The 15,265-nt window shown below is 34.9% G+C and overlaps 1 protein-coding gene across 48 annotated transcripts in view; it reads right to left on the bottom strand.

The window, feature by feature from the left end:
- The window catches only part of PTPRD (protein tyrosine phosphatase receptor type D), a 1,187,151-nt gene that overhangs the window by 8,397 nt on the left and 1,163,489 nt on the right, over positions 1-15,265 (bottom strand). For all 48 annotated transcript variants that reach the window (XM_039567532.1, XM_010392896.4, XM_039567544.1 and 45 more), the window contains 5 exons: positions 9,621-9,906; positions 9,041-9,219; positions 7,669-7,795; positions 6,559-6,684; positions 2,037-2,191 (listed from right to left, as the gene is read on the bottom strand). In XM_039567532.1, the coding sequence (XP_039423466.1) occupies positions 2,037-2,191; positions 6,559-6,684; positions 7,669-7,795; positions 9,041-9,219; positions 9,621-9,906 (873 nt within the window). The remainder of the gene's footprint in view (positions 1-2,036; positions 2,192-6,558; positions 6,685-7,668; positions 7,796-9,040; positions 9,220-9,620; positions 9,907-15,265) is intronic.

Below are 15,265 nucleotides of genomic sequence, written 5' to 3'. Positions count from 1 at the left end.
GCAAGAGAGAGGAGTTTATCACTACAAATACATCTTGAATGCATTCTGGGAAAGGTCTTCTGCACTCTTGAGCTAAAAGCTGGAATAAAAAGACTATAAATATCTAATATTGGTTGAAGTGAAAACTTTGCTTCAAGGTGAACAGTCCTTTGCTCTCTTAAATAGTTTTAAGTATCTGCCTCATGAGGTTAGAAATCTTTTAATTCAACACACTGACCTATTTGTAAAAATGCTAGGGAAAGAGAAAATTTAAAATTGTGGGTCATAGGGTGTGTAACAGAGAAAGCAAGCTTGTCAAAATTTGTAGAGTGTGAAGGAAACCCAAAGGAAGTAATGCTAGAGGAGTTTTAATTCACTGTACAACTCATCATGGTACAAACTGGAGGCATTATTTCAGTAATTCCTCAGAGACTAGGAAAGTGCAGGTATCCAGGATCTTGTGCTTCCTGAAAGAAACAAACAAACTTACTAATTTGCTAGGGACACTTCCTATTCATGTAAGTTGACTAATGCTGACAATGATGATTAGCATTACCAGTCCCTAAATTGTTATTACAATAATAATAAAGACATTTTAAAACCAAGCCATGATTAGTTACACTGAAATTAACTTTGTTTCTAGCAAAGTCAATGGTAGAAATCCATAATTTTACCACGAAAGATCACATCCATTTGGGAGGGATATACAACGCACTGTAAGCAGTATTCACTGTAGTCACAAGTGGACATGTCTGCATGGTACAAAGAACTTAGAAGAATAATATCACTTTGCTTTCTTATCTGCATAAAGGCATAAATATTGCTTATTACTCCTGTCCTCTCAAAACTCATTAATGTTGAAGAATAAGGCTTATTCTTATCAGGATTGTCCTTCATTTTCCCTTGTGAAATGAATCCCAACCACTGCTCTGCAATGCTATTCTCCTCAGCAGGCCATAAAAATTTTTAGGCACACAAAAAAAAGTAGGATTCAAGTATTCCAATACATTTATTTGTCAGTCTTTCAGATTAGGGGATAATAAAGAACTCAAATTCTGTTTACTCCTCACTTTGGAAAGATGAGAATTTCTCTCTGCTTACTAGGCTCTAGTAAACTCATTCATTTGTCTTCATGCTAGTATTGAGGCACTACTTGGCTTACAGTAAGGACTTGCATCTTGTGCCAGTATTTTGCATCTCTGTTACAATAAATAATAATAATATTTAATCTACCAAAAAAAATTCATATTACAAAAATGAGTCTCTAAAATCCTAATGGAATTTATAGAAAACAATTTATTAAATAAGAGAAAAAAAAGATAAAGATATTATTTTTGGCCATCTGCTATAGACTAGAATATTGTAGAGAAAATAAATAAAAAACACAAGAATATTAAAAAGCCCATGCTGGATTATTCCTATCCACCATGCAAGCTGTTTTCATCTGCATATCAATTGCAAAGGAATTTAGGGTACCCATCACAAAAATGAGCACTGAGTTCTGAAGTTAGAACTCATCAACTCAAACCTCAATGATTTTTTTGACAAGCAAAATTTCTAAACACCACTTTCTATTCCATTCCCTTTCTTGAGATACCTACTTTTTTTTTTGGTCTCATCTTGATTGCTACTAATGTGCCACTGAGGTGCAACTAGCTTGTTGGCAGCTAATAATTCCCACCAAAGTAACAGCCTCACTTTTAATTTCTAGTGGAAAAAATATCAGATGTAGCAGCCTGTTATAAGGGTCTTCCTATTCCTTCTGTGTGCAGCATTGACCAGTTTGCTTTTATGCTGCATTAGAGACATTTAAAAGTAAAGAAAAAATCATGTGTTTCCAGATATTTCTGAAGAACTGTTTCTGTATAAATGGAGTATTACAGAACAGTTTCCACTTCATAAAGCAATTGTGTTCCTTTTTAGATCTTCTATTTGATTACATTTTCTGATAGTTCACTTCTGAAATGTTTAAATATACACCTTTGCCACAATCAGCAATCAGCTTTAGAAAAAAACCAAATCTGCATATAATTAGTTTTTAAGCTTTGTTTACTTACCTGCAATGAACAGAAATTGGTCCATCCTGACCAAATTGCTCTTTTGTTTTATGCACTTGGCCTATGAAGTCAATAAATCCTTCTCCAGACTTTGGCACTCCTTGTTCTGGCCAGTCAGTGAACTGGAACTGCCTCACTGTTCGGGACTGACCATCCTTTAACAAAAGACACAAATGATGCATCACAAAAGCATGTTGCTGTGGCTTAAAGTCGGTCAGCCAATAATCATAAAGACAATCACAAAGTAAGGATTTTGAGAGGAGCTGAGAATGGCTAAGAACACATATATGAAAATTCTTTTAACTGCAGTACTGGCTGAAGCTTTTGCATTGGCCTGGAAGTGTCGTTTCATTAACAATATTGCATGGATTCTCTTCCACACTGCATAGGAGAGCTGTCTGGCATTCTGACGGTGTGAAAAGGGTGTCTGAGGCCCAGGGTATATGACTTTTTTGGTATGTTATGTTTTGAATCCTGTGGACTATAAAGTCCTTTCTATACAGATCAGGTAGAATAAGGTCATCTAATCTGACTTTTCATTTCTGAGATATGCTCATCCACTTCACGGCAGGAATATCCTTACTGATAAGACTTGTTTACTCATTGCCCTCCTTGCAGGTGCTATCTTTAATAGTAAGCTGTTTTCTATGAGGTGAACATTTTTCCTGGAAGAAGATGGATCAACAAGCCAGTTGTTTAACGTATTTCCCTTCAATAATGGTTCATTTAATTCACTAACATCTTGGAGTTAGTTGAAATTGAGAGGAAGGGCCTCCTTTCTCAAAACAAGCCATCTAAAGCTCTTCAATCCCTGTGGTTAGGAATACTAACTGCATTTCTTTAAAGTGCAGAATACTGCATCATAGTTATTTTTATAATGAAGCCACTGTAATTACTAAATGACAACTTATGTTATATGCCTATTTAATGTGTAAAAAGTCAGAACACATAAAAAATGCAATACAAACAGATAAAGCAAATTTGTTCTGCATTTTCAAACTTTGTGCTTGATGATTTTGACACTGTCAATCTGCACAGCTGAAATGTTCAAAATCATGGCAATGTGAGCTACTGATGTTAACTGGTGCCTCTAGACATCATGTTTTCTAAGCACCCACCCTGCCATGTCTTCAAAAGGGTCTTCTATTAAGTGAAACTCATGAAAAATTGAAATTTCTTCTAAGTAAAACTCATGAAAAATTCAAATCATTACTGGAGATTCCCCTCAAAAAGCAGCAAGTTATGCTTGGAGGCAAGAACAATCTTCTTCTCTTTATCCTTCTACCACAAGCGCTCAGCTGTTACAGACCTTTGAAATGATACAGAAGTGATTTTAAATATAACCAAAGGATACCCCAATGCTTTGCTTTTATATTTCCTCTGGTTTTGTGGGGTTTTGCCTCCCGTATCTCAGATGAGTAAGGAGAACAGAAAAAACTGTATGTGTACCAGCAACTACTTTGAGAGGACACACATACTGTCTTCTTCCACTAGACCACTGTGACAGTTTAGTAGTCTGTATCTGTGAAATGCTTTTTGCCACAAACAAATATGTAATGTTTGAAAATATTCACCCAATTTGATTTCTTATGGGCATCAACACAAAAAACTAAATGTTTCCTTTCAAAATGGTATTTTGTTAATACAAACATCTCTGATAATAGTCTCTGTAATCCCATTTCCCCCCAAGAAGACATAATGAAATTGCATCCTCCAGATAGCCTTAGGCAAATGATATAAATTCATCAAGAAGACACAAGTATAGGTTGATTTCCCTCAAAATAACCTTCCATTCTCCTAAAGTAAAGAAAGAAAACCTGAAATCTGACTTTCAACATGTTCCTAAGAAGATGGAAACTCTTCAGCAATTTCTGACCTTGATAGGACTTACACTAAAATAACAGTAACTTTTCCATGTAGAAAAAGTAAGAAAGACGCTACTTTACATAAGTGTGGTCTGTCATTGGAAAGATCACACATTTTCGGTGTGTATATGTATACAACTGTATTAGTATGTTTCATGACTTCAGTAATGCAGTATTCCAATGCAACTGTGAAATGACAATAACCTCTCTTATTTAATATTATTTAATGAGCAGAGGAGTAAAGTTCCTTAGTCTATGTTAGACTAGCATTAGAGCATATTGGGAACTGATCGGCAATTTCTTACAGTTCCCTCTGCTACCGACATTATAAACAGTGCTGATTTCTTTTAATGAGATTCTTGCCAACAGCAGTCCAGATACAAATGCCAAATTTTATTAAAATCTTTACTTTCAAATACTGTGACAGTTTGCACAGTTAGTTATCAAAATAAGTGCTTTCAGATCCCTATGTGGCACAGAGGGCTTTTAAGGTATCATCCTATATATTGGCTGACCGTTTGGATTTCTTCTTCCTTCTCACAGGGGATATTCAACTGTCTTTTGATTAGGCTGTAGAATTTATAATACTCTCTTACAGCCATCACTAATAGTTTAGCCTTAAATAAGACTGGCCCAACATATTGACCTCTTGAGTTTCCAGAGAAAGTGAGAACAAAGTAGTCAGAAGCAATAACTTGGAACAGTTAGAGAGGTCAATTTCACTGTACAACAACTCACAGTTCAGTTTCAGAAATAACAGAGAGTTCCACACCAGACACTTGCTGCTGGCACCTAAAAAGATACAATGCCTCATTTTTTGTCCCTGTGGAATAACTCGGCATCTTGGCTCTGGCAGAGCATGGATGGTATTGTAACAGTATAGATGGATTTGGAGATGAGAGCAAGAGAGGATGTTTGCCATCACTCCAGCATTTACTCTTCTTTGAATGCAACAATTCAGTCAAACTATGTCAATTACTGGGTGTGACAGCCACAAAAGCCTAACTAGAGGAAAACTATAATGTACATTTTGGTACGTATTTCCCACTTCCTCCAGTAAATTTGGAAGGCGTTATAGTTTCCCAGCATAACTAGAAAATTTAAGATGGTGCTGTCAGCTCACTGATGAGTTTAACAAAACTTGGACCACCAAGATAAAGAGATTTTCAAAATTTGAGAAGCAACAATACATGATAGTCAAATGTCACAATAGGACTGTCAATGTGATTGATGCTTTTTAAAAGAGGTTTATTAATATCATGTCAAATAAAATTAATTATGGAAAATTTAATAATTTAATTATTTGACCCTTTTTTACTGGTTTGATAGCTGTAGGTAAGCAGAATTTCTTAAATATCCTATTTCAATATAAAATTTTGAAAGAATTTTTTTTGAATATAAGATGTTTGGAGACACGTCAATTACAGCTATGGCTTTTTGTTATAACTGGAATTTTGTGATCAGAGCTTTGTAAACTATGTCATATAATAACTCTTCCAACTTGAGATAGATTTTTAATAGAAAATCAATTAAAACTGTAAGCATATTTGGAGTGAAATTGGCTTTGACTATCTCTGCTTACAAGTGTGTTTAAAGACTGATGCTAGGAGCCTGCTCTCCACTTTTCTTAAGCACAAATAGGTTAGAGAAGCGATGAGTCATATGATACTACATTTCAAATAGAATGAAAATCAGACCCAATATATCTACAGTTTCTTTACAAAACCCTACACCTAAATCTCATTTGCCAAACAAAAGGTCCATATGCTGACTTGATAGTAACAATACCGTCCAATTTTAATTGAAGTTCACGTTAAAAGCAGTAGTCTCGCTAACTATGAGGAAGTCTAATATTTTGGATGCTGACAGGCAATTCTGAGCAGCCACTCATGTTATCCCTGGACAGTACATCCTGCTATTTTGCTTGAGCAAGTATTATTCCACAGTGCCTACAGAAACAGGCGCTAACAGAATGTCTTCCTGCCATGCAGACTGAAGTGCTAGAAATCAAGTCTGAGAAATGCCAAATATATATTAAAAGTTTATATATGTTTAATCTTATATGAGTGCTCAGTTTTGGACTCGGGAATTCAGATAAGAAATGCAGTATGAAAATGAGGATGCTAAGGTCACAGCTGCATGTATCTACTCTGCAGATATACTAGAGAGCTGAAAATATGCTATATGAAAAATCAAATTATAATGTGCAAAGCTTGTCCAGCTTTTCTTATGAATGCCATTTGCTCTGCAGTTTTCAAATCTCAATGTATTAACCTTCACAATCACTCAGCCTCAAGGGTGGTGCAAAACAACACTCTAAGTGGCAAAAATTGTACCCAATATTGATCAAGGGAAAAATGAGAAAAAAGAGGAAAATGGTCCTCAAATAATCTAATGTATTTTGGCACAAATAGTTCAGAACTATAAAACTGTGCTTCCCAGATGCTAGATCTGAATGAAGTACATTGTTCTTACAGAAAGATGCCACTTATTTAAAAATAACTTCATCTGCTTTTTTATTATTGCTTGTAGAAAGCATATCTGTAGGGTTTTCTTAATAACAATAAAAGTTTCAGAAACCCCAAACATAGAAAAAGAAAGACATAGACATTTTCTTTTAAACTTATGAGAACAAGTGTAATGCTATGTTGACTTACCCTTGCATCTGTAACCTTGAATTCCCTCAGAATATACTGTGGCATGTTGTACTCTGCCATTGGATCTACCACAAAATACTGGTATCTGGCTGAGCGCTCCGCAGGCCAGTACTGGTGGCATTTTTCCTACAAAATAACAAAATACAATACATTTCCTGTTACTTGAGAGCACTACCATAAATGGGTATAAATCCTTTTTTACTCAGCTAAGTGTGATATTCATGGAAGGTGCCAGTAGTGACAAGAACATGAGCTGCTTGTGTCGGTATAAACATTAAACTCAGAGAGTAAAAAATTACCTTTAACACTGCATTGCCAAGGGTTTCTCATTGATTGCTGTGTATCGGAGCTTACTTATACTTCTGCTCAGTTTTATTATCTATCAGTGACAAGAGCTATCCCTAGCCTAATTTTCAATGGTGAGTTTTTATCTCAATTTAAATCCTGATGCTATCTTCAGTTTTCTTCTATTTTGCTTGTTGGAGCAAGTCCCCTCAGCCTCAGTCACGATTCTATCTCTGCATCCACTAGCCATGTCCTGAACAATCTCTATTCTCTCAGACACCTGCCCTAACTCAGATTTCACTTATCAGATGCCAGCTTTCTCTTGACGTAATCCTGTCCAGATAGCAGACTGCTTCATTCTTTCCAGTAGACGGAGTATCAATGAAATGAGTTTAGAACTGTAAACTGGGGGCTGAAATTTTAATATGCAGGACAGAACACATAGAAGACATTCAGATCTTGAAAATACCACACTTTCTTTTAACATTTTTACAAGGAGATGCTGCAAAAGTCAAGTTTCCAAGTAAGAGATCTTTCTTTTTCAATAGACAGCAGTGCTCCCTCCGCATACTTTGAACATCAGCATGCAAACCCACTTGCTGAATCTCAGCGTGCCCCACAAAAACATGCCATGTCTAGTTTGTCTATTGCAACACAATAACAGATTGAAAAAATTTATACCTAGTGGCCAGGAAGGCCACTCCTATTTCAGCAGAAGAAGGAACCAAAATTCTCATCTTTAGATATTCCTAACCATGAAATATTTTAATATAAAGAGCTGCTGTAACCAACATTTTAGTAAAGGAATATTAGAGCAGTACTTACTCTGCCCATTTCTCGTAGCTTAGTGAGCATGACCACAATTGTAGAATTATGCTCCCAGAGCATTCTCCAAAAGTCTTCAGTTGTTTCTGCTAAAGGACCCTGTGTAGCTATGTAAGCTTTTTGTTGTCTACATAAAAAAAAAAGTAAATTAAGAGTAATACTTTAATCAAAAAGTGACTTGATTCTCATATTCTCTGTTTATATGTAAACATTGTCTAGAGGGAAATTGTACATACTATTAATAATGAGCACATTAAAATCTTATTATGATTGTTTAATCAAACTATGGCTTTTTATTTTTAGAACTTTGAGAGGAAAATTACTCTGTTAATATTATGATGTATGATTTTATCATTATTATTTAAATTTTAATGCAACTCTAATTGCTCAATTTTGTGTGCTGTAAAAAGCACTTAAGAAACACTTAGTTGTGCTGGTTCATTTTATAGAAATAACTGTCTAACAATCTATTAAGTTTAGGAATTATAGCATCAAGCAGTTTCTTTATTAACTTCTCTTCAACAGTCTGATGCCTCCAGCAAAAGTAAGTCAGGAAGAAAATTTGGGAACGGAATATGTATTTCCAGGCCCTAATATCCTGCTAGTGGACGCTGCCACCAAACTGTTAAAAAACTGGATGAGCAGCTTTATAAGATGATGACCAGTTTGTATTGTTGCTTCTTTCAAGCAACAGAAACACCTTTGTGGGTGATAGTGGAGATGAAGTTTATTTTCAGTTATGAGTGGAGGCTCATAAAATTATCCCTGGGATATGGATACCCAGGCACACCTGAACTGAGTTAGGCAAACTATCTCATTTCCCTGTCATGCCTTTTTCAACCAGCTGCTTAAGTCAGCTGAGGGCATATTGCTCCATATTGTCATGAAGAAGCTGGTGGGCTTTTTTGTATGTAAAGCCTTACATACAAAAGGCTTTTGGTGGTAAGGTCAAGTCTTAGTCAGTGCTCCAAGATCACAGATTATCACCTTGACACACAGAGTATATCTCCTGTATCTTATTTCTAGATATCCTTTTAAGCAGAAGAACTGTGAAGAAATAGGGATCCAGATCATGAGCATGCTTAAAATCTCATTAACTTTCAGCATGTAAAGCATACTGAGAGCTCTCAGTGGTTTAAAGTCAGGTAAAAATATAATGTTTAAGATTCCATGTAATTTGCAAAATTTTTCTATATTACATGGTGAAAAAATATAAACCCTTTATTAAAATTAAAAAAACCACCCAAACATGCCCTGAACAGATAACAAATACCAGATTTCAATAATAAGCTTTGTTATTTTCAATGTAATTACATAAACAATTTTGTAAACTTTTAAAGCAGTACAGATAAGAACGCATCACTGTTTGTACCTGTATCCATCAATGAAACTGGCATTAATATAATCAGAGCCTTCAACTCCTCGGATAGGCTGCAAGCATACCCTTGTGGACTCATATGGCATAATATTGACAAGGCGATTTTTGAATTTATTACATGGAAGATTGGCACTGATGAATCTTGAAGTGTGAGCCTTAGAGCTAGCAAGACGCTGTAGAAAAAAATTAAAATAATTAAGGCCAGGTATAACAAAAACAGGTGACACTATCAGGTTTTATAATCTCTGGTCAGTATCCATTAATGAATAATTTCAATTCCAGATGCTTACTTTTCCATATTCTATTGCATTATCCAAATATTTGTAAAGCTTCTTTTAACACCTTTTACAAGTACAATGTCTGCTCTGTTAGTGCATTTGGACAAATTCCAGTATTAAACTTATCTTTTTTATCTTAAAATTATCTTTTTTAGAAAGAGCTGTCTTCCTAATTTAAATATGTAGTCTAATGGTGTCTCTTATCTTCTGATTATTGGAAACAACTGATGGAGAACAGAGCAGCTTTAGTGTTACACCATTTGGTTTTGGTTACCCACAACATAAAATCCCAGTACCTTAAATTCCAGTTCCATTCCTGTGACATTCTCTCCTGTTTCTATCTGTGTCAGCTTCTGGATATATGCATACAGGTTTCTGGCTGGCACTTCGGTATTTCCACATGTCACTGCTTCCAGCAGTGCATCATGGATAAAGATGTATTGGTCCTCAGTTTGAACCATGTAATTCCTCTGTGCTCTCATTAGAGTTACGTGGCCATAAATATCTACAGTCTTTTCATGCTTTATTCTCTCTAACATGGCATCTATCACAATGAAACAGCCAGTCCTGCCGACTCCAGCACTAAAAGAAATGAACACGGGAGAGAAAACATGGACTGTTTCATTCACTGTGCTTACTTTTATGTCATTCAAGTTTCAAAGTTTTGTAATGCTGATTTAAACAGCACGTTTCTGAATATGAACATAAAAGAAGTTGGTGCCCTGAAATAAGTAAACTCCTTAAACATTCATTACAAGCAATTGAGAACACAGAATGCTTTTATATGAAATCTTTGAATCTTGCATTTTCAGGTTTGACTATAATAGAAATAAAACACCTTGCAACATGTTCTTAAAAATGGAAATTGCTGGAGATGATGAATCCTCTAAGAATTCAAGCTTTATTTGTAGCATGATTTCTAAGTCATTAAACATGCTGTTGCTGCTCTTCTCTTTACAGAGGTAAATTTATAGGAAAACAATAATCTTACAGAAAATGAGTCTTACATATTTCTATCATACTTTGGCGGTAAACTTTCCACCCCTCTCCCAACTCTGCTGATGGGGCTTCTATTAACACAGTTTGTTCTGTCCTCTGCTGTTTCACTTGGCTAGGACATACTGTTAGTCTTTGCAACGCAGACCCATTACTAGATAGCTGTGCTAGCTGTAGACTGGGGAAAATCCAACTGTTTGGACACCAACTGTACTGAATCAAATCAGACCATCTTTTTGCAGCCATGTGTATGATTGAACTTTATGAAGTTTTGTTTCAACTATCTGGATACATGTAGCTAAACAAAGCTAAAGTGTAACATGGTTTTGTTCATCATTTTTCTGTCCAGGATCACATCATGCCTGTAACAATGAATGATAGTTTCAGGTCTTCTAAATGCTTAACTTTTTTCAGTTAGTGACACGAAATTAAATACACAGTATAGTAAGCAACAGTTTATAAACTCTCAAGACACTGAGATTAGCTAAGTTAAGAATAGTTAAGAACCCCACAAACTGAAATTTTTTGAATAGAAAGAAACAAAAATAATTATAACCTAGCCTCTAGAGGACAATTATATTTTTTGTTCTTGTAATGGCAATGAAATCAACAGAAGTAGCACACATTTGTATGTCAGATTGGTTTATATCAAGTTTTAAACTATTCCTTCAATGATTACTCTTCTCATTCAGTTTTTATCAGTTTAACAAGTGTGAGCCAAGTGAGAAATATGAAAGCTTTGCAGTGAAGATTTTCTCAGTAACCTAGAATATGGTTCTTTCCCTATAATGTATTAATGAATTGCTGTTCCAGCACTGGATATGCCATTTTTCAGATCAAACATCAAAAAGTTCACTGCTATCTGCAGACCACAACTGCAAAATCCCAAGACAGTTAAAAGCTTGCACCTTCAGCTGGAATGAGTGATTTTCAGTTCCTCCTTTCATGTCTTTTATTATAATTTACAAATTTATTTTTTCCATGAGCAAACTCAAAGAAGAATAGTTATTAACATACTCTAGCACAGAAGATACGTGCTAGTCTATAGGTTTATGCAGAAGTTGTGAAGATCATACCATCAGATCCAAACACATCGTTATACATTGATTTCATGGTAAGGATGGAGGGACTGACACACTTCATTTATGGAGGCATTTGGCTTCACTGGGCTCCTGACACATCCTCTCTGGATCATTTTATCCAGCAAGATATTTTACTCCTTTAAGATGTTCAGTACATTCTAATTCTGCCCATTAAAAATGAGCTGTGTGTCTACCAAACTACTCTCTTCACTTTCCACATAAAAAATGGAACCAGTGTTACGAAGATTTTAACTTAATTCCTCTTTGAAACATGCTCTTTTGCCCCCAATACCTTCTAACTCCAAACTCCAATAGCTTATTATATAAAAGAAGAAACTATCCTATCCTAATTTTTTATCCCATTTCTCTTTCTCTTCTACTATCACACAGCCTCTTAATATGGTATGATACGCTGCTGGGAAGCCATACATTTTGAATCCTCACTAATAAGACACTGAAATATTAAAAAAAATTCCCTGTATTTTGTCTGGTAACCATGCTAATTCACCTAATAAGAATAATTTCACAAATTATTTCTAAGCTTGTTATTGCCTTTCTTGCCCTTTTGTTTTGCATCTTCTGGTGTTACTGTCAAACTTAGAATTTTTAAAAAAATTATTTCAGCTAGTGAAAGATGCTATTACACTTTCAAGCTGAAAACCTAAGATATCTATTAAATAGACATGCCCCCTAGGAAACTGCTGCTGCTTCAAATATTATCATTTACAGTACTATAACGTTTGTTTTCAATTTCTAAAAACATGACTGACTCAGTCCCATGAGCTGAAACATGTTTAATGTCCTGCGATGCCATACAGCTACAATAGCTACAATTCAAAAAAGGAAAATGAAGAGGCATAAGGGGGACATTCTGAATTCAAATCACTGTATGGATGTGCTAAAGGTTGGCTTTTGTGATTAATTTGTAGCTGTTTAAATGATGACCCTTTATTGATACTTCAGTGATTTGGCAAAGGAAGGCAGTGTAATTACCAGTATTCACAGATCATTTAATTGGAAGCAAAGATAGTAAAATACGGACCAAAAATCATGTAGGACATTTTTGACTCATATCAGGGGAAAATTTTATTGAATATTACTGTTTCAGATTGAATGAAGCTTGCATTTATGAACTGAAAGTACATGAAATTGCTTGTGATATGGGAAATATATAAAAAGGTCTGGATTTCATTGAGGAACTTCATATGATTAATTAGACTCCAAACCCACAGAAATTCTGTGGTAGCTCTGACAAGAGCAATATTTAGATTATTTTCCCACTTTGCCGTTAGGAAATTAGAACAGAGTAGAAAATCACCCCTCTGTCCAGGAAGCAGCAAAAAAAAGCCCCTTATGAAACCACTGAACATCCTTTTGAAAAGAAACCTCTGATCAAAATAACATAAAGACCTTGTGCAAAGACATAAATTGAAATTTTGTTTTAGAAGAGATACTGGACTGCTTCAAGAATTATGTACCATCTTATAAGAGACCTTTGAGAATTTATCTGCAAGTGTGGTTATGGTTGGATACCAGACAACAAGGATGGTATACAGCACTTTCTTAGGTGCAGTGCTTTACCAAATGGAAGACTTTACTGACTGAATTTTGTTCATCCCTAGGCTATGCATGGAGGCAAGCATATTTATCACTGAAGCCACATAAAATGTCTGAAAAAGAACATGGAACAAAAAAAATCAGACAACAGAGTATTTCACTACAAGCAGATAAAGCTCAGTCTAGAACTCTCCCTAGTTTTCATAGGTAGTGGACAAAAGCATGGGACGGTCACAACCCACAAGCCAGCCTTATATCTTTCTTCCTTTATGGAGCTTTAGTAAGATTTTTTCCTTTCAATCTGTACATTCTCAGAATTCTAGTATTACCATAAATTCTTCAAATATAACTGCCCCAGATTTAAGCCCATATTTTTTTGTAATAATGTTCAGGAAGTAAATTTGTTCTCCATCTAATCCCAAGTACAGCTCTGGAGAGATCAAGGACAAGAAGCTGTCTTACGAGATTGTAATTTGAACACAAACAAACAAACTCTCAAGCATTAAAACACACAAAATCAAAACTCCCAAAAATTTCTCTTAACAAATCCCATGTACAGGGAATAATTGTTCATTAAAATAATTTTAAAAGCTGAGTTTTCCATGCAGGCTAAAAATGCAGCATTAGTAATGTTCAACAAACCTTCAAACAATGACATTCCATTACAACAAATCCTCACACAGGAATAAATTAATGTTACATAGAGGAGATGAAAAGAAAATGACTATTCGTTCTTTACTTGCCAAAGAAGAATCAGGATTGTGAAATGAAATGATGAGAATTTAAAACAAACAGGAATTAATTTTTAAAGTGGTACATAATTAAATTGTGAAACACGTTGTTACAGAATACCATGTATCACAAAAAGAAATTCAGAGAGGAAAGGATCAATTAAGGGGTATTAACCAAGATGTTACAGACACAACTTCCCCTACAGAAATCCTTTTATTAGATTTCGCTGGAATTTGGATAGAGACTCTGAAAAATAAGATTCTTCTTTTGAATCAACACTTCAGCCTTCAGGTACCTGACACCTTTAGGAACTCTACCACTGAAAAGGCACACCATTAATTTTGATAACTTGCTTCTTCTTTCTTAAAAGGGACAAATTATCACAACTATTCTACCTGCTTCTTTCCTGAAATCATGAATTGTTGGTGAAAAAAAATCTCTTATTGTTCTGCTTGTGAGATGGAATAGCAGAAATTATACATAACTGAAAAGTTCATTGACCTTATTTCATACCACTTATTTTTCTTATCATGGTTTCCCTTCAGAAATGATTGTTGATTCTATATAACCATACATGCCATAATCCTGCTTTTCATAGAGGACTTTTACATATGCACCTTACTTAATCACTATGTTGTCTGATTTCTTCAATTACTCAGACATACAAGGAAAAGAAATTAAAATAAACTTATTACTCTGTACTATTTTATCTGTGTAAAAGGATTTACTATGATTTTTTATTTCAAAATTAATTCAGTTCTCAGATATTCTCATTATTTTCCTACTCTCTAAATACAATCTTATATATGCAATGTACTGAATTCTGTATTTATCATCAAAGAGTAACTATCCTAAATACATCTTCCCTGTGATATTTGTTGAGTTTCAGTGTATACTTTACATTTTTTGTACTGTACAATGCATTCACAAAGCCTTCTTGACATCATGCATTCCACCAAAGAAAGAATGATCTAAAATTTACTGAAATAGAGTTTAGAAAAAGAAAGTATTTTAAGGTTAACTTTAAAAACACATCTTACTATGACTTGTTACCTTCAATTAAAGATAGATCTATGCCTGAACAGCTGTAGATACAGAAAATGATACTTCTGGGTAATTTAGCAGAGGAAGTACACTGCCATCATATAGTCAATAAATAAAAGTGAAGATTACAGCACAGCAGAGAAGTCAATGAACAGAAATTATGCTGCTTGCTGCTAACAACTGTTTTTTGCTTTCTTTGCAGTTCAACCTGCTTTGCATTCTCAGGGTGGAATGTTTTGAGAAGTTGCTTCATACTTTTGAATATTTCCTTCTGTGCTTGGATTACATTTTCATAGAGAAGAGCTATTAGCCTATCAGTGAGAGTAACAGAAGGTGAACTGATGCTATCTGATAATGAATTAAAGAATGTGGGAAGAAATGTGTTCTGTAGTACTGGAAAACTGGAAGACCTTGAAAGTACTTGCTAGCCACTAAGATTCTGATTCCAAGGTTCAGAGTCCTCTGGACCCTTCCCTGATTCTAGGTGTTTGCATTCCTATTCCTACTGTGGCCAACAGCAGCTGCCCTTG

Source organism: Corvus cornix, chromosome Z (genome assembly GCF_000738735.6).
Source record: "Corvus cornix cornix isolate S_Up_H32 chromosome Z, ASM73873v5, whole genome shotgun sequence".
In the NCBI taxonomy this organism is placed as follows: Eukaryota; Metazoa; Chordata; class Aves; order Passeriformes; family Corvidae; genus Corvus; species Corvus cornix.
This window is presented reverse-complemented; position numbering and strand designations above follow the sequence as displayed.